The sequence below is a fragment of the Anguilla rostrata genome, chromosome 1 (assembly GCF_018555375.3).
Source record: "Anguilla rostrata isolate EN2019 chromosome 1, ASM1855537v3, whole genome shotgun sequence".
NCBI classification, from domain to species: Eukaryota; Metazoa; Chordata; class Actinopteri; order Anguilliformes; family Anguillidae; genus Anguilla; species Anguilla rostrata.
In genome coordinates this window covers 81,984,633-82,010,113 of record NC_057933.1, presented here as the reverse complement: position 1 = coordinate 82,010,113, position 25,481 = coordinate 81,984,633, and the positions used below count along the sequence as shown (strand labels likewise).

Here is a 25,481-nt window from a genome sequence, read left to right as displayed (position 1 = left end):
ATAATTCTAACCAATCAGGATTAAAGGAAAAATAGAGAGAAGAGGCGGTACACGTCAAAAGGTTAACTGCACCTCAAAAAGACAAAAAAAGTAATACGCTACTACAACCACCACATAAACTTGAATGTAGATGAACTACCAGTAAACTACTGCAAATTAAACTACCTGTTTAACTACATGTTGTGTCGCTACATGTAGAAAAACTACTGTGTATTCAGTGTACCCTTGATGTACCTCCTGGATGCAACGAATGGTGGCTCTTTGACAGCCACAGCTGAGGATTTTCCAGGGTGGATGTGTCACTGTGGGGAATTTCTAATCCTCCTTGCATTGTGGGGGAAAACATCCACTGTGATGTCATAGACAACATGTGACCTGATGAACCTGACAGACTGAAAGTATGGTGTGCAGTATTGTATTTGTTTTCCATTTTGACCTTGCCTTGTTTTCACAGATTTCTTTTCTCCCCTCATCCGTTTGGTGTACCTTGTTTTGTTCTCTGTATTTGCAGCATCCTAAAATGAGTAAATAACACAATAAAATGAAGCCTTTTGTTGCAGGCCTTACTTCTACTCAATGAATTTCATCTTTGGGGCAATCCTTTTATGAAATAGGAATACATGCCAGTTCTGTGGAAAATTGTTCTCTTGCCTTTACATACTAGAATTATCACAAATTCATGTATAAAAAAGTGTTACACTCAGAAAAGGACTAGCAGTGTTATATATCAATAGTTGTAATCAATAACTATTATTTATTGATATTTATTTTGGCCATTGTGAAATAATTGAGAATTTCTCATAATTCTCTGAGATGGCAAGTGATGGTGTTTTATTATATTTCATTTTGTGTAATGTATTCAAATGTTTCTGGGTATCTAAGGGCATCTTGCAAATTAAATATGTCATTTTGACAAATGCAAATTCAGTCTTAGGGGCTGTATTATCTGTTTTGCAAAAGCAACATCTGTTTGGAGAAATGGTTCCTCAAGCAATGAACGAAAACATAGCAGCAAACAAATTTGAAGTTAGGCCTGTACTGTTATATGTAGCATCATTAAGGTCATTCAACCGAGAATGGGTTCAAGGTTGTTGAACCATGATGCAGTTCCTGCAGTTGATCATACTGTAGTGGGGGACAAACCATCAAAGACTAAAAGCAGATGAAGAATAACACCTATCAAGCCACATCAGTTTTTTCCCCCCAGTAACACTATTTATTATTTTTCTTTTATAAAAATGAACCCCCTCACCCCCCCGGAGACCTAGCAAGGTAGGCAACGTGATGATGTCCAGCCTTTTATGTGAAGAAAAAGGCGGAGAAAGGGGGGTGGACGAGGTAGCCTGCCGGACATACCACTTGCCCACCGAGAGGCAGTGTTTTGATGACGTCGCATGCACTTTTCCTGCTCCCCCGACGCGCTTCCAGAGAATAAAGCGATTCACGTAGCAAGGTAGGACGGGCCAGAGTCGAGTCGAATGTTCCGTTGAACCGAAAAACAAAGAGCAGAGTTCAAGTGCTTCTGTACAGTTCCTCGTCCTTATGTCAGCTTTTAATCTTGACCGGAAGGAGGTGGCCTTGATTGAACGAAGAAATACGGGAAAGGTGATAGGAAGAAAGTAGCGTTTAATTGCCGTCTACCTGTCGAGTAAGAAGAAAAAGAAAGAGAGCTAGCTACTTTGCAAATAGAACTTTGCACGCGCATACCCGCTTAGCAGCCAATTTCTGGCCAACCCTTAATGAGAAACGTCGATCTGCAAGTTGTGATTACTTCCCCCGCAAGGTTCGATAAATAGACTACGGATACACCTGTCGCGAGAAATACGATAACGATAAAGGTAAGTTTAAAAAATTGGTGCGAATCGTGGCTGGGAACGTGGTTTATTAAATTTGGTAAATCCTGATTTGAAAAAAGTTGAAAACTGATTCAAAGGGAAATACTGCATATACTACTAAATAGGCAATTACTATTATTAATATGAACAAATACAAATTAAAAGATAAGTTATCAAATTAACAACTGCTATATATTTTAATGTACGCATTACAACATCTTATACGTTGAAAGATTATGTTGCTGATAATTGTAATATCACTGATTTATTTTAAGCCTAGACCCTATGCTTGTTTATTACTGATCTACCATGTACTGCCAAACAAGTAGATGAATAAATGTACAGTCTTGTTATTTATTATTTGTTTGGTTTAATTTATTTATCATTTTAAAGCATTCATTTCTAATCTACTTGTGGTTGTGAGGTGCCCTATTTGACACGTGCTCAAAATAACTTTTTGCCTATTACTTTGTTAAACTGGTTTAACTCATACTTGCCCATAATTGTGGTTCTTTTGCAATTTGACACGTTTTCAGATTTTTAATTGTGTCTTTGTTTGCTTGTGTGTGTCTTTGTGTTTGCTGTTTTGCAGGTTTAGCAACATCAGCAAGCCACGCAACTTACTGGACAAAATATTCGGTGAAGATTATTGAATTATTTTTCTTTTTTTGAGAGATGACAGAGAAAAAACCCGGTGAGCGATGCACGCGCCTGCCACACGTTCGTTTTAAAATGTTTTTTCTGGTATCAGGAGAGATGAGTCAGATGTTAAAGATTAATAGAACCGATAGAACATGCGCGTGCTCACTTATTTGGATACGAGGTATTTTGTGGAAATTTCGTGAAATTGTGGCTGCAGCAGACGAAACAAACCCAATGTACACTAATCAAAAGTGTGACTCTGTAGGTGTGTATGGCGAACGGAACAGTGAAAACCTTTCGAAAGCGTTTATAGTTTTGTCCCATCCTCCACCCTCAAAATTTCTCAATACTCTTCACTGTTTACCAAATGCCGCTAAGTTTTGTCTTTGTTTGCGTTTGACCTGGTTGTCAGAAAACTGCCATTTTGACTGTGATTGGCTGTGATTTAACGTTATTGGCTGAGCTTTGGTATGAGCCTGGTCTGCTCATAACCGAACACCACTTTGGGGTTTCTGTAGGCTGACCCCGACTAGGTCAAGATGACCACACCTACGAGGCCCAATCAAGAACTGAAACAGAATGGGTCCAAAGCAAAACTACACCTATGGTCATGGTGACCTCATCAGGCAAAAGCATTTCACTAGGCTGAAATTCGGATTCAAATAGATTTATTGGCATAGTTGCATGTAGGCACAATATTGCCAAAGGAATAATTTGCTTGAGATCAAAATTAACAACAACAGCATCAACTGCATATTACATATCTACATTTCCTCTTTTTAAAAATTGCTTTAAAAAATTGCTTAAAAAAAATAATTTAACAACAACAACAACAACAACAATAGTAATAAGATCCTAATTATCATAATACTTTATCTAAACATGGAGAAGCATTGAGCCACTCACAATACTGATGAGTTACAACGAAAAGAACAGAAAGAAAAAGAACATTTGGTAAGACAATAATCAAAGAAAAAATAATTAAAATATTAGTTTAAATTAAATTGAAAGCATTTGTTAAAATGAATACAGAAAAAAACATTAATAAGTCAATAAATAAAAAAAAGTAATAAAACATTTGTTAAAACAAAAATTAAAACATCAATCAGAACAATTACAATAAGATTCAACATTAAGTCCTGAAATTACCTTAAAGGCAGTAAGAGTTTTTCTTCCAAAGATAAAAGCCAAAAGCAGTCTGCCCGAGGTCAGACTCCCAGGTGAGTTACAGACTGTTTTGGGGACCTCGGGTACAAGCCAGTCTTGTGAGTGTGTATGGTCATTGCCAGTATTTCAACTGAAAAGTGAAGATAAATAAAATTGTAGAATGCCCAGCAGAGCTTAATGGATGAAAACGTAGCAGTTCTGATCACGTCTCACAGACAAAGTGGACCAGCCAACCTTTTTTTTTATAAACAAGACGGTGATGTGGGCCATTTGTATCACCTGTAACAAATCTGAAAGCAGAGAGGTAATGGCAGCTAGAGGTTTAAGGGCTTTGGTTGCATGCCTGTATACTGTATGATGTCTCCACAGTCTCCATACATAGAGGAAAAACTGCCTCAATTACTCTCTTTCTGCAAAAAGCAGGAACAGATGTTTTATTTCAGTATAGAAAGTCTTCATTTTGATCTCAATTTGCAATCAAGATGGATATTGAAGTTGAGTTTGTCATTTTTCAAATGCTATTTATAATTGGGGACTCTGTCAATAATAGTAACATCTAAAGAGTCAACTAAAAATCTGATTTATTCACTCTAGAGAACTACTGTATATACATTTTGTTTTCTCTGTATTCAGAACAAGATTAAGATTAATAAGGGGTACATTGAAGAGTAATGAAAGAATGTTGTGACTTGCTGGCAGCAAACTGTATGGATTTAGCAGCACACTACATAACAGTGTCATCAACATATAAATGAGTTTTACAGGAAGTGAGGGCTGACACAGTATCATTGATAGATAGTAAACAAGAGAGGGCTCAATACCGATCCCTGGGGTACACCTTTAGTGATATGTAAGAATTGTGATTGATTTTTGCCAATTTTTACAAAAGTGTCAAAAGTGTTTGGAGCCATAAGCTCACCTCAGCATCTAAGTCGATGCAAGATAATTTATTTAGCTGCAAAGAATGATCCACTCTATCACTGTCTTTGGAGAGATCAACAAATAGTGCAGTGCCGTGCTTTCTGTTGTCCAATGCAGACACCACATCATTTAAAATGAGTGAGTGGCAGTAATAGTGATATAACAATAATAATAATAATAATAAACAATTTTAATATATTTTTAATTCAGTTTTCTCATTTTCCCTCTGGCTATTATAACTTCTTAATGACATATTTGTCTGACTGGACCCTGACTGGAAATTGAACCCCTCTCTCAACAAGTCAGAAGTATCTCTTAACTCATAGAAGGAATGAAGCTGACACTGAAGCACTTTTTAACCTTTGCTTACACTGCATATTAGTTCATTACTATGTCTTACTGCACAAGCTTCAGTTGGCTACCTATCAGTTGCCTTATATTTATGAGTCAGGTAGCAAAGATGATCTTGATAACGTCGGCATATGCCTTAAGATTAGGCATGTAATTATGTTTGCTTGTGGCTTCTGGGAATTAAATGCATTGTTGTTTTTAATGGCTTGGCTGTGTGCAGACTGATTCTTCTAAAGTTGAGTGTCTTTTTTCTAATCGGTAAAATTGTGACTGATGTAACGTAGTAACTATCTATTTAGTGATCGCATTGATAGTAGTTTTTGTTCAGTTTGATCCTACTAACCCTTTTCATTCAAATTTAGTATTAACTGATAAGAATGCTAAATGTACTGTGTGTCAAAGTTTTAGATTTTTTTGACCCTGTCAAATTGTGTTTGCTCAAATTAGGAAGAATGCAGGCTATGTAAAGTTTCTGTGTCTTTCGTACCACAGTCACGTTTGCTGTCCACGTGTGTAAAGATCATGTTAAACGATGCACCACATACACTGGGCATCATTTAAATTCTTGAAATTTTGAATGTATAAATATGATCACGGTGCTTTTTTCTGCGTCAGTTTTTTCCCGCCGTTACTCTTGATCATGTGATGTGAGCCTCAAAGGAGATTCCGACCATGAGTGATTTTATGGGCCGTCACAAGGGCGGCAGTGTAGTATAATGGGTAAGGAGCTGGCCAATGGGTAAAGGCACTGTCGTTGTACCCTTAAGCAAGTTACTTAACCCGCATTGCTTCAGTGTCCAAAAGTTGTAAAAGTTGTGTAGGTCTCTCTGGATAAGAGTGTTTTCTAAACGCCTGTAGTGTAATGTAACTTCATCATAATTGGTTAATTGTCATGTGATTGAATAGTCATTCAGTTACGTGACGATAATTGCACCAGGGCAGGCTGGGTTTGATGTGAATGAGACATGTTTGTTTGTGGTGTCATTCTAGTTTCAGGTGGTCTGTGGTGGCTTTGAACTGGTCAGCAATAATGGGCCCCTCAAGTTCATGCGCTTTCCAAGGTTTTTACATTCCTGGTCGTGGTCCAGAGTGGCCTTCCGGAAGCTTCTTGAACTTTGCTGAGCTACGTTAGACGCTTCACTTCATGTTCTGCTTAAGGGGGGTTGTTAAATGGTAAATGGACTGCATTTATATAGCGCTTTTATCCAAAGCGCTTTACAATTGATGCCTCTCATTCGCCAGAGCAATTAGGGGTTAGGTGTCTTGCTCAAGGACACTTCGACACGCCCAGGGCGGGGTTTGAACCGGCAACCCTCCGACTGCCAGACAACCGGTCTTACCTCCTGAGCTATGTCGCCCACTTTGTTCACAGTTTTTATGCCTGAGGCATTCGACAGGTTCTTTTAGCCGAAGCCACTCACCACAAAAGGTGAATCAAACATGGTTGGACAGCCGCCACTAGGACAAGAGTTACAATCTGCTCCCTGGTGCACTCTAGGTGTGTGCCGCAGAACCTGCACAATACAGGGAGAGAAGGTTTAATTTCTTCCGAAATTAACATTTAGCATTTTTTTAATTTTTTTATTTTAATTTTTAAAACATTTTTTACAGTGTCTTGTTGCTCCCTTGCTTAAATTTGTGGTGTTGCTTAACAAGCGCGTGCAACAGCTGTGATTAAAATGAGACAAGCACAGCTGTAAACTACCAGTTAGAGCAAGCATTAGGAGGCTATGGGCACATAGCCAACTGATTTTCCCATCGGTAAATTAAAATGACTTTATTACATTACATTACATTATAGGCATTTAGCAGACGCTCTTATCCAGAGCGACGTACAACAAGTGCATAGGTTTCATGATGTAGAGGCGCAAAAGAAACACTAGAGTGAAGTAAGGATCGTAGTGCCAGAAGTGACCACATCGATCAGGACTCCAACCCTGTAGAGTAAGCTTGTTCAGCAAGCAAGAATCCTACCAAGTACAAACTAGCACTGGGATTATTGTGATGTGTACAGTATATATCAGTGAAAACACTTTAAATGAGATGTTTCAGCATGTCTACCTGAGTGTACCTGCTCGGTGCATTTGATCTCCTGCATGCTGGAGCAGTAACTGTCTGTTGTTTCTGTTTGACGCCAGCTCGGTTTCAAGCGTCTGGTGTCGTCGCAGCGTTGTTCAGGCGCAGTTTTTTCTGCTGTCTCAGCGTTTTTTCGCCACCATTCCGAGACCCAATCAGCAGGGAGTACGTTTCACGCCTGATAGAAGGGTGAGCCACTGGTTACCCCGAGTGCACAGTTGAGTTAAATTACAGTCCAACTGCGGTATCTCCCGGGTACCTGCTTGTGTGTGTGTAGCACCGTTAGCTGATGTTCGGTCTGGACCTTTGCCCACATTGCATTGGCTTAATACAGATATGGAGAGCTTAAGTGGCTAATGAATGACATGAACGGGCCATTCAGCTCCTCTGAGCTCATCGTTTTCTGGCAAGAGCAGAGCGAGAGTCCAGCGCTGTGTCTAACGTGGTCACGAACGAACGCAGGTGTCTGTGTGCGAAATGCATCACCTGGCGGTCTCACAGATGTGTAGGTGTGTGTGTGTGTGTTTGTTTTCATTTGAAGTGAGACGCATCTTCAGATGAACAGAAAAATCCCGTTGGTCCAACTGCAGAGTGTGATACTTCCAACCGCAGCTTTAAAGTCACTATGAGCTTCCTCTAAACTGAGTGGACCCTGCTCATGATGTCACAGTCTACACTTATGAGCTTCCTCTAAGCTGAGTGATCCCTGCTCATGATGTCACAGTCTACACTTATGAGCTTCCTGTAAGCTGAGTGGACCCTGCTCATGATGTCACAGTCTCACACTTATGAGCTTCCTGTAAGCTGAGTGATCCCTGCTCATGATGTCACAGTCTACACTTATGAGCTTCCTCTAAGCTGAGTGATCCCTGCTCATGATGTCACAGTCTCACACTTATGAGCTTCCTGTAAGCTGAGTGATCCCTGCTCATGATGTCACAGTCTACACTTATGAGCTTCCTCTAAGCTGAGTGGATCCTGCTCATGATGTCACAGTCTCACACTTATGAGCTTCCTCTAAGCTGAGTGGACGCTGCTTGTGATGTCACAGTCTACACTTATGAGCTTCCTCTAAGCTGAGTGGACCCTGCTTGTGATGTCACAGTCTACACTTATGAGCTTGCTCTAAGCTGAGTGATCCCTGCCTATGATGTCACAGTCTCAGCATTCACTGTTTTTTTTGCATGGGCAGGTTTTACTGTACTTCTGGTACAGATGAGTTAGGCCCCGCCCAGCAGCAATCGAACCTAACACAAAAGGTTCTCCGAATGTTACTGGAGTGTTTTGTGAACGTTATAACATTGCCACTGGATTGCGGCAACGTTGTGAGAACGTTTCGTGTTTTCTGGGCAGGAGTTTGGTCTCTCTCTGTTGTACGGTCTTTTTTTTTGGAAGGCAGGGTAGGTAGTGTAAGGGGGCTGAGTGGGACTGGGTCTCCAGACACCGCCTCCCCCCCCCATCCTCAAAAGCCAATCTCTCTTTCAGTCTCGGCGAGGTCCGTTTCAGTTTAGCTCCCCTGAAACAACAGCGGCGTTTGTTCTCTGGCAGCTGAATTCGGGAGCGCCGGAGCGCGCAGGGGAACCACGAGGCTGCTGGGAATTAGCCGCCGCGGAGCAAGAGGTGAGCTGGAAACGGCCGAAGGAAGATGGTCTGGCTCTGTAAATATCCCAACCCCCCCCACCCTTCTCTCCGCTGCCTCCCCCATCTCTGTAATATCCCACCCGACCCCTTCTCACCGCTGCCCCCCCCTCCCCCTTATCTCTGTAAATACACCCCCCCCCCCTTCCTCACTGACACCCCACCCCCCCCTCCATGTCATTGTGCCCCCAGAGCCCTGGAAAAAGGAACAAAAGCACATTAATCACCCGGTGGGGGTCTGCTTGGGGTGGGGTGGGGTGGAGTGGGGTGGGGGGGTTATGTGATCGCGGCGGCAGGGTTTCGGGGGGTGTTTCCCTCACACCAGATGTTTTAATCCTCCTCTGCAGTGCCCGCCCCGCCCGCCAACCCAACCGCCCCACCCTGCCCTGGCATACCCGCTGTCTCTCTGCTTTTCTCGGGCTGACGTACACTGCTTCCTAAAGAGCTGCCACACCCCCCCACACACCCTGGGTTCTTAGCGCTCACAGCACTCTTCACTCATGTGCTCGATCAAGTTCGCTGCTCGCCTCTCTTTTGTGGCGTTCCAAGACAGAAGCAATACCTGCAGCGTTGAAAATTAAAGGTCACAGGTCACAGGTCGCAGGTCAGTAGAGTACTCACTCCGGATTACGAACGCCAGTCTTTAGTTTCATATTTCTTTGTGCGTGTGTGTGTAAGCAAAAATATCAATTCTGATTGTAAATTGTAATGCTAACCCGGTGAAATAGGTAAGTAGAGAGGGTTGAGGCATCGTATGCTCTTTTCACGCAGCAGTTTGGACTGGAAGATTCTGGCTTTTATTGTTGTTGTTGGAAACAAAAATATGTTTGTCTTACTTGTCTTATAAGTAAGACAAACATAAGTATTATATGCACATAAATATTTATGTTTTCATAGTGTTTCCTGGTTAGCCGTCGTACATATCATAGAAGCACCAATGTTTCACATGGGACTATAATAATTTATCGTAGACCTTAAGCAGTTCAGCAGCTTTCAATCCGTATGTTGTTCCTTGTGAATTTAGCGTGTAAATCTAGATTTTGTTTAATTTCATTGCCTGTAGATTTTGTCCGAGCCTCTTTTCAGGATTCTGAGGATGTAGTGTGAGCACACATCTCCTACATGCTGAGTTCGTGATGCTTGGCTCGCAAAAATCAGTTGTGAACACTCACAGTTACACTTTCTTTTGGCTTTGTGTATGGGGGGGGGTGGTTTCACTGAAATTGGTTTGAACCCATTTCAAGTGCCCGTCGTTTTGAAAAATAGGTAAAACGTATAGTGGCAGATCAATAAGTCGGTAAACAGTTGTTCTTTTTATTGTAATGAACACGCTGGAAATTAGTCTTTGGGTGTATTGCAGGCTGATTAGCACGTTTGCTGAATTGTGCGTTGAACCTGTCCTGGCGTGATAACGATGTGTTTTAACGGGCAGTGGTTCACTTCTGGTTATCGTTACGGACTCCCGAGTGTCCAGAAGGGTGATTAGAGGGCCAATAAACCGCCCCCCACCCTTTTCCCGCCCTTTTCCGGCTGACCAACCTTTTGTTTTTTCAGGGAATTCCAGTCTCCCTTTCCTTTGTTTGTGGTTTTAATGTCCACCCCTCTGCCGCCCCCGCCCCCCCCCCATTCCAAAATCATTCATTTTACAATGATCTGGAATGGAGTGATCTCTAATGAGAAATAAAAAATAAAAAAAACCTCTTAATGTTCGTGGTGACGAAAGAATTGTCGTTGATCGTCATTTCCTGTTCCTGCTGCTGCTGTTTTATTCTGCTTTATTGCACGTCAGCGCACATTGGGTTGGCGCGTTGGGTTAATTAAGTGCCTGCTGGGTCGATGTGAGCGATATACCCAGCAGGGATGGACGCTTGAGGTCGGGGCCCGGGGCTGATGGTGACCTCAGTTTCGCCCGCGCGCATGAGCGCCATTTCCTGTGAGCTTCGTCGCGTCAGCTTCGGCACTTCTTCATAACTTCTGCCTTTCGGCGCCACCCTTTGAAATCAAGGGTGGCGCTAGCCCCTCTCTTTTTTTGTGTGTCTTTTTTAAGCGGTGACCCTACGTCAGTGGTGTCAAACTCCGTTGCCATGGAGGGCCGTGTGTATGCAGGTTTTCATTCCAACCAATTAATGCTGCCTTAATTGAGTCCAATTACTCATTCAGCCATATGCGTTTAACTGCACTGAAGCACAGAATATAAGAAAATTTTTATTTAGACAATGCGGGTCACCATAGACGTCGGGTCACCGTTGTGCACAAACCTGCATCCCTAATTCAGCAAATAATTTGACTAATTATATAATCAAGATCTGAGGCTGGAATGAAAACCTGCATACACACGGCCCTCCATGGCACGAGTTTGACACCACTGCCCTACGTGGTCGTTTCTAACGACGTGTCTGCGGCTTTTTGAGACTGGACTGCGGTGTGGGGACAGCTGGTTTGAGCAGCCACACCTGTTCCTGGGTCACAATCAGCCTGGCCAATTGTCCCAATTCCTAACCAATTAGACAACTAGCCCGGTCTAATTAGCCTGACCCAGGACAGGTGTGGCCGCTTAAACCAGCCGTCCCCAACACCACATGGACACTGAAGGAGTCCCGGTGTTAGGGGTGTGGCCCCCTTACCGTACGCTGAAAAAGGGAAGGGGTGGGTCACGTGGAAGTGCGCGGGAAGTGCCGTTGATAGAGGAGTTAATGATCCTGACCGTTGGCGGTGAACGTTGACTGCGGTGCTGCGGTGGCCCTTTGGACACACAGGGCCTGTTTGTTTGCGCCCGGTCACGGGACAGGCGGCACGCTCTTTGTAACAGTCCCAGACTGCAGCCGCTGCAGCGTGTGTGTCCCGTCCCGTCCCGTCCCCCCCCGCCCCCCGAGCTCGGGCCGAGCGCTGAGTTAATGATCACACACGCCAGCGCTGCCGAGCACAGCCGTTTCATTGGGAGGGGATTTCGGCTGGAATTAGGCTTCTTCCAAAAGTGTGCGTGTGTCTGCGTGTGCAGTGGTGCAGGTGTCTTTATATATATATATTTATATATATGTATGCATGTATGTGTGTGTGAGTGTGTGCGTGTGTCTGGCGTGTGTCTGTGTCCTGTGTGAGTGTGTGTGCTGGTGTAGGTATGTATGTTTATGCATGTGTGTGTGTGTGTGTGTGTGTGTGTTTGTCTGGCGTGTGTCTGTGTGCTGTGTCCTGTGTGAGTGTGTGTGCTGGTATAGGTATATGTGTATATGCATGTATGTATGTGTGTGTTTGTGTGTGCATTGGTGCAGGTGTCTTTATATATATGTATATGTATATATATATATGTATGCATGTATGTGTGTGTGAGTGTGTGCGTGTGTCTGGCATGTGTCTGTGTCCTGTGTGAGTGTGTGTGCTGGTGTAGGTATGTATGTTTATGCATGTGTGAGTGTGTGTGTGCTGGTGTAGGTATGTATGTTTATGCATGTGTGTGTGTGTGTTTGTCTGGCGTGTGTCTGTCTGCTGTGTCCTGTGTGAGTGTGTGTGCTGGTATAGGTATATGTGTATGTGTGTGTGTGTGTGTGTGTGTGTGTGTGTGTGTGTTTGTCTGGCATGTGTCTGTGTCCTGTGTGAGTGTGTGTGCTGGTGTAGGTATGTATGTTTATGCGTGTGTGTGTGTGTACATGTGTTTATGTGCTAATGTATACATACTGTACGCGTGTGCATACATGGTGTACACTCATATGTGCTGTATGCACATGTAAGTGCGCTGAGGGATGGGTCTGTGTGAGTGTGTGTGGATGTGTGCACGCATGGTGTGTGTGCGTTCAGTAATAGGGTGTGTGTGTGGATGTGTACAGGCGTGGTGTGTGTTTCAGTAACATGGTGTGTGTGTGGATGTGTGCACGCGTGGTGTGTGTTTCAGTAACATGGTGTGTGTGTGGATGTGTACAGGCGTGGTGTGTGTGTTTCAGTAACATGCTGTGTGTGCGTGTGTACTGGCATGGTGTGTGTGTGTTTCAGTAACATGTTGTGTGTGCGTGTGTACTGGCATGGTGTGTGTGTGTTTCAGTAACATGCTGTGTGTGCGTGTGTACTGGCATGGTGTGTGTGTGTGTGTGTGTGTGTTTCAGTGCATTCTCGCGCGTGCACATGAATGAATGAATGAATGAATTTTATTATTGTGTCATGCATCACATGGATGCCCAGCCCACATGGGCTTGTATGACACCAACATTTTGCATATAACAGATCCAGAGTAAATCCTAGACCTATTAAAATGCTACAGACACATATCTGATACATATACCCTGTACACAAGAGTATAGTCTCCATAACCAAACCTTCTTATCTTCTTTTCCAAGTTTTTTGCAACATATTCAAAATCATTTCATAAATAATAACACCTCATTAGAGACTAAACAAACAATCCATCTTGCCTTCTTTTCCAGGCTTTTGAAACAAAGTTAGCCATTTTAAAAACGTCAAACTTAAGTAGCCATTCCAGCTTGCATGTGCGTGTAACATGCACGTGGTGCGGAGCGACGTACCCCGATAAAGAGAGGAAGTGGGATGCAGCAGGTTTTCCTGACGCTCGCCAGAAACACAATGCGAGTTCTTCAGAGGTCTTCGGAACGATGATAAAGCAAACACTGGGTTCGGGCGCACGCGCGCTCTCCCGCCCGTGCCAGAACTGCTTGTTAGCACAACGGAGACCTTGACTCTGGCACGGTACAAACATGTTTATACACCGCCAGCACGGATTGAGACACCGCGTCTCATCACACAAGGAACCCGCACCTTAATTCAGTTACGGAAATTATTCTCTCTTCCCTCTTCGCGTGGTGTTGGTGATGTTTGTGTCCTCCGTCAGCCTCTCTACGATTCACGTAATTTCATTCCACCTAGAAAGCTAGCAATGGTACCATGCCGTCCAAATGCTGGAATACTTGTGTTGCTCATAGCTAGTCATTATGTGTTTTTTTTTTTTTTTTTGTTTAGAGTGTTTTGATGGGTTCATCTGAGTGGGTGATTGACAGGGCACAGTAGCCCCACCCATTATGGGGGTTTCTTTCCTGTCTCTAGACTGCCTATCCAGACATGGTGAGCGCCAGTTCTGATGGGCACCAGAGATTGCTGCTGCTTTTAAAAAAAATTTATTTCATCTTGTTTCATTACCATTCATATTGTTCGATGCTTGCATCGCTTATATATATGAGTACAGTGGTAGTTGACAGATAATTAACCACTTAAGGAGTAAGACCCCAAAAAATGTGATTAGAATGTTCTTGTTGAACTGAACATTCTAATGTTGACGGGACCATCTCTACCATCTCTAATGGAAACCAGTGGAGTTCTAGAACACCGAGGCTTAGAATTCTGAAAAAAGAAAATTCCAAAAAGCCTAAGCACATTTCACTGGGTTAACACCACCATCACTTTCGCATAGACGTCTTGTCAATGCACCATAATGTTATTCCGCCTCTCCATTTTTCCTGAGTATTGGAGGCTGCGCACCCTTCACCTCGTCCGGTTACATTCATTCCATTGCATTCAGGCGTTTATTAGGCACTTTTATCCAGGGCAACTTCCACCTCTTGTGTCTTAACACACCACACATTTTTACAGCTGAATATCTACTGAAGTGATTCTGGTTAAGGCTGCCTTGCTCAAGGATTCATTGGCAGTGGCCCCACCTGGGAATCAAATCAAAGCCTTTCATTAAATGTCTAAATTCCCCCAGCCATTATACTGCACTCTCGTCCAATAATCTTCAAACCCTACATGCCAGCCAGACCCTTCCGTTCTGCTACCTCAGGACGCCTTTGCACCTGCGCTTCCCAAATACGTCTCCTGTCGTGTCCTGGCCCCACAATGGTGGAATGACCTCCCCGTGGAGGTCAGAACAGCTGAGACACTGTCCCACTTCAAGCGACAACTGAAGACTCACCTCTTCAGGCTGCACCTCTCCCCATCCCTCCCTACCTCCCTGTAATCTCTAAATTAACTGTAAGCTTAGGGTTGTAACTAGGTATCTGTTTCGTAGGCGACTTAGTTAATGCACTCGTCTTATCTACTGCTTGTATGCAGACTGCGTTGTTGCTGTTCTCGTTTGTGTTAGTGTTAATCAGTTTAACCTTCAGGGTCCAAGTTGGACCGGTACTTCTCTCTAGGGTTTTCGACACACTTGTTCCTCGTTATGGTTATACACTTTGTTGTACGTCGCTCTGGATAAGAGCGTCTGCCAAATGCCTGTAATGTAATGTAATAATAGTGGTTTACATTTTCTTAGCATCTTTTCTCGGTCTCAGAATGTGCTATGGTGAAGGAGGAAGCTCACTTTAGCCGACTGTCAGCTGGTCGATTAACAAGCTGTGCGCTGGTGAGTTCTGCCAGTTAGATGTGTGTTCTAGCTCTTCGGAAGGTTGTTCTTCACAGTTCACATTGCCTTGCACCTTACCTGTGGAGGAAGGAATATTGTACAAATAATAGAGATTATATTTGAGTGGATTGAGAAAAAGAACAACAAAACAAAAAAAAAAAAAGATCCAAATTGTAAAATGAGGAAAATATTGAACCATTCCTGCGTGGTACTGGAGACATTTTGTAAATGTGTTCTTATCCATTTTGTCTGGTGATATTGTGATGCTGCGTCGAGTAGAATGCGCATGTTGTTGAACTGCAGCAGTGGCAGTCTTCCGGTGGCAGGGGTGTGCCCAAGTGGCTTTATGTAACTTAACTGTGCCCGCATCTGCAGCCCGCTGGCTGTGCCTGGGCATGGAATGACAGAACGCAGGACCCAGAGACTGAGGTGGACCGCAGAGAATTGTTAGCAGCAGAAAGAAGAAGGACAGAATTGATTTACCAGTGCCTGCCTGCGCACACGCCAGCAATCGCTGTGTGAGGTCTGCTGCACCTCGGCTTCGTAAATGTGAGAGGACGGCCCGGAGGGACTGAGTCGTGACTGGTGGAAGCCGGAGGCGTTGGTCCAGCTGCTTGAGAGAGTATCGGAAGGTCAGGACTGGCTTTTATCCAGTCCTCTGCTGCGTCAAGTTGAAGGCTATTCGGGAGGGCATAGGTCTCCACACCTCGTGCTTCGAAATGTGAGAGGTGACTGGCTGCTCTGTGAGAGGTGACTGGCTGTGATGTCAGAGGTGACTGGCTGTGAAGTCCGGGGGGCGTGGTCACAGTCTGCTGTGTGAGAGGTGATTGGCTGTGAAGTCCAGGGGGCGTGGTCACAGTCTGCTGTGTGAGAGGTGATTGGCTGTGAAGTCAGAGGGGCGTGGCCACAGTCTGCTGTGTGAGATGTCGATTGGCTGTGAAGTCAAGGGGGTGTGGTCACAGTGTGCTGTGTGAGAGGTGATTGGCTGTGATGTCCGGAGGGCGTGGTCACAGTCTGCTGTGTGAGAGGTGATTGGCTGTGAAGTACGGAGGGCGTGGTCACAGTCTGCTGCGTGCTCTGTCTCCTGCACAGGAAGTCCCAGGATGGTGGTCCTGACCCCGTGTCGGCTTGCCACCATCTTCCTGACCGTGCTGCTGCTGGGGGGAATCGGGGTTGCCGTGTGGGCTGTCGGTAAGAATTATTATTATTATTATTATTATTATTATTATTATTATTTAGTATTAGTATTAGTATTAGTATTAGTATCCAGCATCCCACCAGTGTGTCTGTGCTTGTACATTACATGGACACATGTTAAAAAGTTAGGGGACATGGGAGTCCTGGCCAGGCAAATCACGTGACAGTCTGTGGAGGAGAAACACCTCTCATAAAAATGTCTCAAAAAATGTATGTGAGTGCTCTTGAGTGGTCGAATTTACAGCTTCCCCGGAAGTGACAGTGCACACTCAGGCCTCACATATAGATACATCTGTATGCATCTGTGTGAAACTGGATGTAGTTTAGTAAACTTTAACGTGGATGCATCGCAGTGATACCAGCCCTGCCACACAAATGGAAAACTTGCGGAGAACATGTCAGAATTTGTCAGTTCAAACTGAAATGGAAATTTTGTTCTAGTTTTGTTAGTTCTTTTTGTTAGTTCGTGTACCTTCGTGAATGTACGTTTTGTTCAGTTTTGTTCGTGCATTGTTAGCGTTCTCTTAGCAAGGTGCTGAAATGTTGCCTTTTCCCCCCGCAGTGACGTATCTGATCAAGGCCGAAGACACGGGTCTGTATGAGGGTAAGTGATGCCTCAGCCCTGGATTGCATCACACGGCTGCCTTGCAGCTTGCTCTACCGTGGGTTAAATGCCTGCATGTCAGCAGCGTGTCCAGCAGTATGCATGGGGCTGGGCTGCACAGAGCCAGGCTGGCCACAGACACCTGGGTGGGCATTCACAACTGGCTGTTTGGTGGTTCACTGATGGACCAGGACACTGTTTAGACCGCCCATCCTGTCCACCCCCACCGCCCCATCCCTGTGTGGTCCCTGCATTTATCTGATGCAGACTGAAGACCCACCACTTCACCCCCCCATTCCAACCCCCTGACTCTCCCACCTTTTCTACTCCATTCAGGCTGTCATATTTTAGTGGTTGTGGGTTTTTCTCCATAGTGCTTGTTAGGAATGTAATATGCACGCGTGGCAATTTGGTTCTCTGGTTCTCAGTAAGCGTGCATGGGAAAATATGCATCAGTTGTTCGGTGTTTTTGCATACGGTTAACTGCGCAATGCTGTTAGCCAGTTTTTGCATGCTGCTCATATTAATCAGGTGAATGCACTTCTGTTTTTCCTACACTGTCAGTCCCTGTGGGTAAGAGCGTCTGCTAAATCCATGTAATATGAAACTCAGGTGGATATAGCCCTCCCAGGTGAGTGCACATGAAGAGTTCATCTTTGGCTCATTTTGGTTTTCTCCGCCCCTCCTCCCCCCAGTCCAGGTGAACTCTGCCAACCTGCGGCTCACCGTGTTTGACTCCGCCCACGGCAGGTGGAGGTACGTCTGCTCCTCCAGCTCCAACCAGGTCATGGCCAGTATCAGCTGTGAGGAGATGGGCTTTGTCAGGTAAGACCCTCCCCTGGAACCAATACTGTGGCTGTAAGATTACTGGATGTACAATGTTACGAGGGGCTTGTATAGTCACATGACTGGGGAATATATATACAGGAGAAAACCCTACTTCCGCTTGAGTTTTTGGGATGTTTTTAATTAATTTCACCACTTTTTCCCCTCCCTTTGTCCCAGTTTGTGTGTTTGTGCCCAATGCTGTGACCACCCGCCCCCCCCCCATTTTTCAGGAGGAGGAGGAGTCACAGCATTGGAGGGTTTCTTGTCAAAACCGCTCAACCTTTCATCAGTTAAGCGGCCACACCTGTTCGTTCCACTGTCCGCCGCTTGAACTCATTCACAAAACTTTCTCTTGAATTTTCCTTGCTTTCGTACTCAATTAAAAGTTCCTACGAAAGACCAGCGCGGGGTTCGTTTGATTTTGTGAGTATCCCAGGTGTGCCAGTTGTTCGTGAACTGAATGCACCTTCAGGGTCTTGTGTAAATATCAGCCATTCATCGTTCTCCGAAAAATGTATTTGTGCCTCCAACGCATGATCCCTGAACGCCTGCGCTCTCTCTCCCCGGGGCCGAAGATACGATTGGCCGAGTAGTCCGAAAGTAACAAACACGCCGCTGTGAAGTGTTGGGTTTGGCTGCGTGCTGTAAAGTGTTGGGTTTGGCTGCGTGCTGTAAAGTGTTGGGTTCGGCTGCGTGCTGTAAAGTGTTGGGTTCGGCTGCGTGCTGTAAAGCGTTGGGTTCGGCTGCGTGCTGTAAAGTGTTGGGTTCGGCTGCGTGCTGTAAAGTGTTGGGTTCGGCTGCGTGCTGTAAAGTGTTGGGTTTGGCTGCGTGCTGTAAAGTGTTGGGTTCGGCTGCATGCTCGTGAGCCTCCATATCGAGTGGGAAGAGGACACGTCATGTGTAACCTGCACAGTCATCCCCAGACCACAGGGGGGCGCTAAGTGTGTGATGAGACTTGGACACTGTCACACTGTGGGGCTCATCCACATTCTGGAACAGTGCTTTAACAGGATGAGCCACCCAGCAGTCCCTGAGTTTTGGCCGTTTTGAGCACTGTTGACTTGGCTGATGTCTGAATTGTGCCCCACATGACAGGGCGCTGAACTACTCTGTGTCCACCATCCCGGACGGCAGCAAAGACTCGGAGGACTTCTTCTGCGTGGACGCCAAGGAGCTCATTCACGGGAAGAAGATTAAGGAGTTCCTCTCACCGTGGTAAATCTTTTGAGAGAGTGGGATGCATCCGTTGCGTAACGAAACCAGATTTCGGGGGGTTTTTTTTCTACGGCGCTGCAGCCGCATCACAGAATTCAGCATCTAACCAGTGTAAATATCACCAGAGCGGCTTTGTTTAATTTTGAGTACATTTATTTATTCGGCTAGCTTTCACCAAGGCCTTTAAGATACAGGATAGCTCACTGCCTTTTATTCTCCTCCCATTTTTTTATTCTCCTCCCATTGCGGGCGACATAGCTCAGGAGGAGCAAGACACCTAACCCCTAACTGCTCTGGTGAATGAGAGGCATCAATTGTAAAGCGCTTTGGATAAAAGCGCTATATAAATGCAGTCCATTTACCATTAATCTGAGATTATCAGAGTCCATTCGCAGAGCTGGGGTTTGGGGAAAGGTGGGGATTTAGGGTCCGGTCCAGAGGGATATAACAGCAGTGTTCCTCCTGGGTCCAAAGCCAGTAATCTGACTGGCACTCCAGGCTCCGCCCTCCATTCCTTGTTTCTTCCGTAAATCGGGCAATCGGAGTGAGCAAGGACTGACCACTCGCCTTCTCCCGCTTTGTTCCGCAGCAACTGCGCTAGTGGAGACGTCCTGACGGTGATCTGTCAAGGTGAGTGTTTGTGTCGGGCAGTTGTTGTGCTACGTTTGGCTGATGTGTTCAGTATAGGTGCTGTGTTGAGTACGGGGCAGTTTGACATATTGCCAATCCTGAAGTTAAAGATTCCGGTTTGCTGGATTGAGAGTTCAGTCTCCTCCTCCCCCAACACCTCTCTCTCTCCTCCTCCCATCTCTCCCTCTCTGTTTCTCTCCCATCTCCCTGTGTATCTTTCTCTTCTCCCTTTGCGTGTCTCCCCCTTTCTCCCTCATCTCTCCCTCTCTCCTCCACCCATCTCTCCCTCTCTGTTTCTCTCCCATCTCCCTGTGTATCTTTCTCTTCTCCCTTTGCCTGTCTCCCCCTTTCTTCTCTCCTCTCACACCTCCCCGATCTCCCTTTCTCCCTCGTCTCCCTCTCTCCTCCTCCCATTCCTTCATGTCTCTCTCCCAACTGCCCCGTCCTGTCCCATCACTAGATGGTCTCAGATGGCCAGATCTGAAGACACCCTAGCTTGCTTATCTGGGAACCGACCTTATCGGTAGCAGCGACTGTGCCAGCTTTGACATTGTTCAGGTTCTCAGAGGCCTGTATACAGAAGTATGGCATATTTGACCCTTGCTTCAGTTCAGACACTTCCTCGTATTGCATAGATTGTGTGTGCATTTTTAGGTTTGTTGATTTTATTGTTAGGAGACATTGGTTATGTCCTGAAAAGATGGCTGGTTTATCAGTCTGAACTACACTGCCTCCATGTGTTGGCCGTAAGCCGAGCACACAAGGTTACTTATTCAATAACCCTCACCCTCTCTCTCTCTCTCTCCCCCCTCACTCTCTCTCTCCCCCCCACTCACTCTCTCTCCCCTCTCCCTCACGCTCACTCTCTCTCTTCTCTCTCCCTCTCTCTCTCCCCCCCCCTCTCCTCTCTCTCTCCCCCTCACTCCTCTCTCTCTCCTCCTCACTCACTCCTCTCTCCCTCCTCTCTCTCTCTCTCTCCCTCTCCTCCTCCTCCCTCTCTCCTCTCTCTCTCTCCGTCCCCTCTCTCTCTCCTCTCTCCCCCCCCCCCACCCGCAGACTGTGGGCGTCGCAGCCTGACGGAGGACAGGATCGTGGGGGGGGAGGAGTCGAAGCTGGGCCGCTGGCCCTGGCAGGTCAGCCTGCAGTACGACGGGGCTCACCAGTGTGGGGGCTCCATCATCTCGGACCGCTGGATCGTCAGCGCAGCTCACTGCTTCCCTGAGTGAGTCACCCCGCACCCCAAAACATTTAACGAAATAGAAACCCCCAGCCGTCCATAGCAGTGAGCCCCGGATCTATATCTGCATGTTGTGCCAGCTTTCCGGTCTTGTTATTTAATAATAACTTATTTAATTAGCCCAATTAGTTAAGCGATCTGAAATGGCTTAAAGCTAATGAATGATTTCTCATGGCTGTCATTGGACCCCATATGGAAGGTTTTTATGTAGTCCAATGTGACTGAATCAGTTTTGATTAATTGGTGGGGAAAAAAACAGAAACCCTTAAGAATGGAACGGAAAGAATGGAAACCCTAACGTTTTTCTACTTACTGTACCAACTAAATGCTAGATTAGTCTCATAGGTATGAACCTACTTCATTGTATATATCGGTCTTTGGGTTATATGAGTCATTTAAAGTAAATGGAACTTTAAATATCTTTTTAAAAGACAAGAAATGGACCACACCAATGTTCTACGAGACGCCAAAAAATGTCTTGTATCATAAATCTAAAGCATGAACCAGTAACTTCCCCAACCGTACATGTCTGGTGAATGTGAGTGCATCATTGTAAGCGCTTTGGATAGAGGCTATACAATCCAGTCCGCTTACCATTTTACCATTTACATTGCCTCCATGTATACAGCTGGATATGCACTGAAGCAATGCAGGTTAAGCACCTTGCTCAAGGGTACAGCGGCAGTGTCCTACCCAGGGAATCGAACCTGTGACCTTTAGGTTACGAGACCAGCTCCCTTACCCGTTATACTACACTGCCGCCCCAGTATAATAGTGTAACGCCGCCCGTTATGCCACACGTAACTTTGACACGCTGTGGCCCCCAAAAAGCGTCATGGCGACCCGGTCTCCCCCCCCCCAGGCGGTACCACCACGTGAGCCGCTGGCGGGTCCTCCTGGGCTCCGTGTACAAGACGGCGGCGCACAAGAGCGTGCACGTGGCCGAGGTGCAGACCGTGGTGTTCCACAGCAGCTACCTGCCCTTCATCGACCCCACCATCGACGACAACAGCCGCGACATCGCCCTCCTCGCCCTCGCCAGCCCGCTGCAGTTCACCGGTGAGCCCGCCGTGCCGCGGGTCAGGTGTTGCCGGGAGCGGGGTTGGCTGGGAAGGGGGAGTTGGGGTGCAGAGGGGTGAGCCTGTGTACCCTATAACAAGGGAACTGGAGAACCTACAGAGTCTGCTGATTTTTTTTTTTTTTTTTTTTTTGACCTTCAGTTACCTGCAAAGCAGATTCCTTAAGGAGGCATTATGCAGAGTACAAGTGTACGTTTCAGTGATGCACACGTTTCTGCGTCTGAAAGCTGGCTGAATGTCTGTCCGGGTCAACGGGCGGGTTTCCTTTGTCTCTCCTTTCGAACACAAGCCATTCCGCTGTGGCGTATATGAGCCAATGACAGCGCAGGGAAGGGCTGGGAGCAGCAAGGGAACTTTGGCCTCTTATTTCAGGCCAGAACTGTCTCTGTCAAAACTGCTTTTCCTGTCACCGGTGCTTGCCTTTGAACCTGAATGGAATAAACTCTTTGTTAACCTATGATTCCTCCACCCAGGATGGAGTGATTTATGAATTGTCAAAATTAGCATAATGGGCCTCAGTAGGCCTCGACACTTAACTTGCATTCAGTTCTTTTTCTTTTTTTTTTTGTTTTTTGCTGAGCAAGAGATTGAAAATACATGCGCCCTCTAGTGTTTAAGATGAGAATAGAAATGATTGAAAATGTTGGAACAGTGGTTTGTAGCACTTGTAAGTATGTATGTACAAGATATATATTTGAATTTCTGATTTGATTTCTAGTTTTGTGGTGGCAAAGGAGTTCAGAGATGGGATTTAGTGCATGAATGCTTGTGACAGAAGATAATGTCGCCTCAGCTTCAAAAATGGTGTGATTGTCTTGTCTGGGGCTCGTTGGTCTTTATTTTGAGATCCACAACAGACTTTCGCCCTTTACACTGGTAAATTTACTGCCTGATCACAGATCATATTTTTTATTTAAATGTCTAACTCTATATACGTATATGTATTAAAATCTATGATTTGAGTTTGCATTTAAACCTTATAAAACTGACTGACATGTTAGTCACCAGTCGGCACCCTGAGCCGACCAGAGGAGGATGGGTTTCCCCCTTGAGCCTGGTTCCTTCCAAGGTTTCTTCCCATCTGCCACAGGGAGTTTTTCCTTGCCACTGTTGCCTTAGGCTTGCTCCTGTGGGGGTTTAGGCCAGGGTTGTCTGTAAAGCGTATTGTGACAACTGCTGTAAAATACACTATACAAATAAAATTTGATTGATTGATTGATTGAAATGACTCCAAATTCAAGCTAAAATCTGTGAAAGTTGGATTGTTGTGGGAGACTGTGTCTGCACAAATCTTCCAGGCTGTTATCAGGTTCTTCTATATGACAGCTTCCGTAGGGTCGTTGCTTCCTTGGATGTCTTGCCTCAGGCGGGCCGGTTTGGTGTGTCGTCTGTGGGCTTGGGTGTTCTCAGAGCTGTCACTTGAGGCGATGTTGCCTTTCTGACCACACGGCGGCGCTGACGCTGTCTCTATGCCATTTCATCACGCGGCCTGTTCTCCTCCCACCCCTCCAGACTACATCCAGCCGGTGTGCCTGCCCACCCACGGCCAGCGATTGGTGGAGGGGAAGATGGGTGCTGTGACTGGCTGGGGAAACACGGAATATTACGGTAAGCCTTCCGAATTCCGCCAGCGGTAGTGTCAACATGGAGGAGAATGCGGAGCGTCACAGAAACCCCTCCCCTTCCCAAAAAAGGGGTTGTCTCAAACTCACTTTCCTGGAGATGAGTTGTTCACCGCCCCCCCCGCATCCCGCATTTGATTAGTTGTTCCCCCCCCATGAAAGACTTTTGAACTGGTACACTGCGTGAGCACGGCACTGCCAAAGTGTTCCTGTGCTCTGGGTAAACAGGAGAGGAGTCCCTCCACTGACACAACGTGACCTTCGCTGCAGTTCTTCCTCATTTTAATTCCCGCCCATCTGCACGTTATTTAGGGACTTCACCTAATGGCACCCTTAAAATGAAGCGATTACTCTGCATCTCTCTCTCTCTCTGTCTCTGTCTGTCTCTCTCTCTCTCTCTTTAAGTTTTAAGGTACTATTGGAATGGCATTAGAGTATCACCACAGCAAAGGTGACGAATAACAGCAGAAATTACATCGCTAAACTTTGTGAATTGTAAAACAATAATGATGTGTTACCGTGTATAGATACATTCGTCTCTCTCTCTCTCTCTCTCTCTCAGAAGTTCTTTGTCAGTAGTCTGCTTGTCGCTGGCGAAGATGCTGGTGAAAAACTCTGCGGCTGTGTAAGCAGAGTGATGTAATCATTGATATCTCTCTCTCTCTCTCTCTCCCTCTCTCTCTCTCTCTCTCTCTCAGGCCAGTCCCCAGACATTCTGCGCGAGGCCTACGTGCCCATCATCAGCGACGCAGTCTGCACCTCCCCCGAGTACTACGACAGCCAGGTCACCAACACCATGTTCTGCGCCGGCTACGAGAAGGGGCTGATCGACGCCTGCCAGGTCAGCAGCCGCTGCCGCGCGCCGCGCAACCGTTACCGTGCCAACAGCGCGTCCCTGCTCATTAACATAAACAGGCAGGCCGTGTATAAAAAGGGGTCTCAAACTGTGGTCCTGGAGCGCTGTGGTGCGTCGAAAGGTGTTTGTGGTTTCCTTCGGATCCGCGGCCATGGAAACGACCAGCCAATCATCTACGGTCATCTCGCCTGAGGGCTGGCACACACCGGTGACCCTCCAGGAGCGCAGTTTGAGTTGCCTTGGTGTGAAGCGTTCAGCGGGCTTTGTAGGTGCAGTAGTGAAAGTGGAACTGGTTCGATTGTTGTAATGCGAGCGTCCTAACGGCGCGCTAACGTTGCGTGTTGTGCGTTGCGTGTTGTGCGTTTTGTGTTGCGTGTTGTGCGTTGCGTGTTGTGCGTGTGCTGGGTTGGCGTGTGCGCGTTGTGCTGGCATTGTGTGTTGTCAGTTGCGTGTTGCTGGTGTTGCGCGTTGTGTGCGTTGTGTGTTGTGCGTGTGCGTTGTGTGTATGCGGCGCGCGTGGCGTTGCGTGTGGTGTTGCGTGTTGCAGCGCTTTCGTGTTGGGTGTGCCTGGGGACGCTGCGCGGCCGCGTGGTCTAGCGACACAGTGTCCAGTCCTGCCCTGGACTCGCCTGCTGGGCGTAGGGGGAGCTTGGGTCTGACTTGCTGTGCATCCTAGGCTCCCAAGCCGCTGTGCTACATCTCAGGGCAGCATTCCGCCGCTGTGCTATCCACTGCCAGCAGGTCCCAAGTGTGCAGACATCGGTACAGCAGTTCCCACGCTGTGCTAATCATCTACAGCGCGCAATCTCACGCAATTCCCAACCGCTGTCTAATCATCTACGGCAGCATTCCATCCACTGTGCTAATCATCTACAGCAGCATTCCCAACCGCTGTGCTAATCATCTACGGCAGCATTCCCATCCAGTGTGCTAATCATCTACAGCAGCATTCCCAAACGCTGTGCTAATCATCTACAGCAGCATTCCCAAACGCTGTGCTAATCATCTACGGCAGCATTCCCAACCGCTGTGCTAATCATCTACAGCAGCATTCCCATCCACTGTGCTAATCATCTACAGCAGCATTCCCATCCACTGTGCTAATCATCTACAGCAGCATTCCCAACCGCTGTGCTAATCATCTACGCAGCATTCCCACGCTGTGCTAATCAGCTACAGCAGCATTCCCAACCGCTGTGCTAATCATCTACAGCAGCATTCCCAACCGCTGTTCTAATCA

General features: G+C 46.2%; 1 protein-coding gene across 4 annotated transcripts; it reads left to right on the top strand.

Annotated features, from left to right (window-relative positions):
• Positions 1–1,448: 1,448 nt before the first annotated feature.
• Positions 1,449–24,620, top strand: hpn (hepsin). 4 transcript variants are annotated; one of them, XM_064305516.1, is made up of 12 exons: positions 1,449–1,838; positions 2,428–2,529; positions 8,541–8,612; positions 16,066–16,164; positions 16,733–16,774; positions 17,470–17,599; positions 18,698–18,817; positions 19,407–19,447; positions 20,504–20,669; positions 21,547–21,743; positions 23,276–23,371; positions 24,084–24,620. In XM_064305516.1, exons 2-12 carry the CDS (start codon positions 2,511–2,513, stop codon positions 24,431–24,433), a joined length of 1,332 nt encoding a protein of 443 aa, XP_064161586.1. In that variant the 5' UTR covers positions 1,449–1,838; positions 2,428–2,510; the 3' UTR covers positions 24,434–24,620. The 4 variants fall into 4 exon arrangements, with proteins under 4 accessions (XP_064161586.1, XP_064161596.1, XP_064161604.1 ...); XM_064305526.1 differs by lacking the exon at positions 8,541–8,612 and having other exon boundaries at positions 24,084–24,618; XM_064305534.1 differs by lacking the exon at positions 1,449–1,838 and having other exon boundaries at positions 2,432–2,529; positions 8,478–8,612.
• The last annotated feature ends 861 nt before the right edge of the window (positions 24,621–25,481 follow it).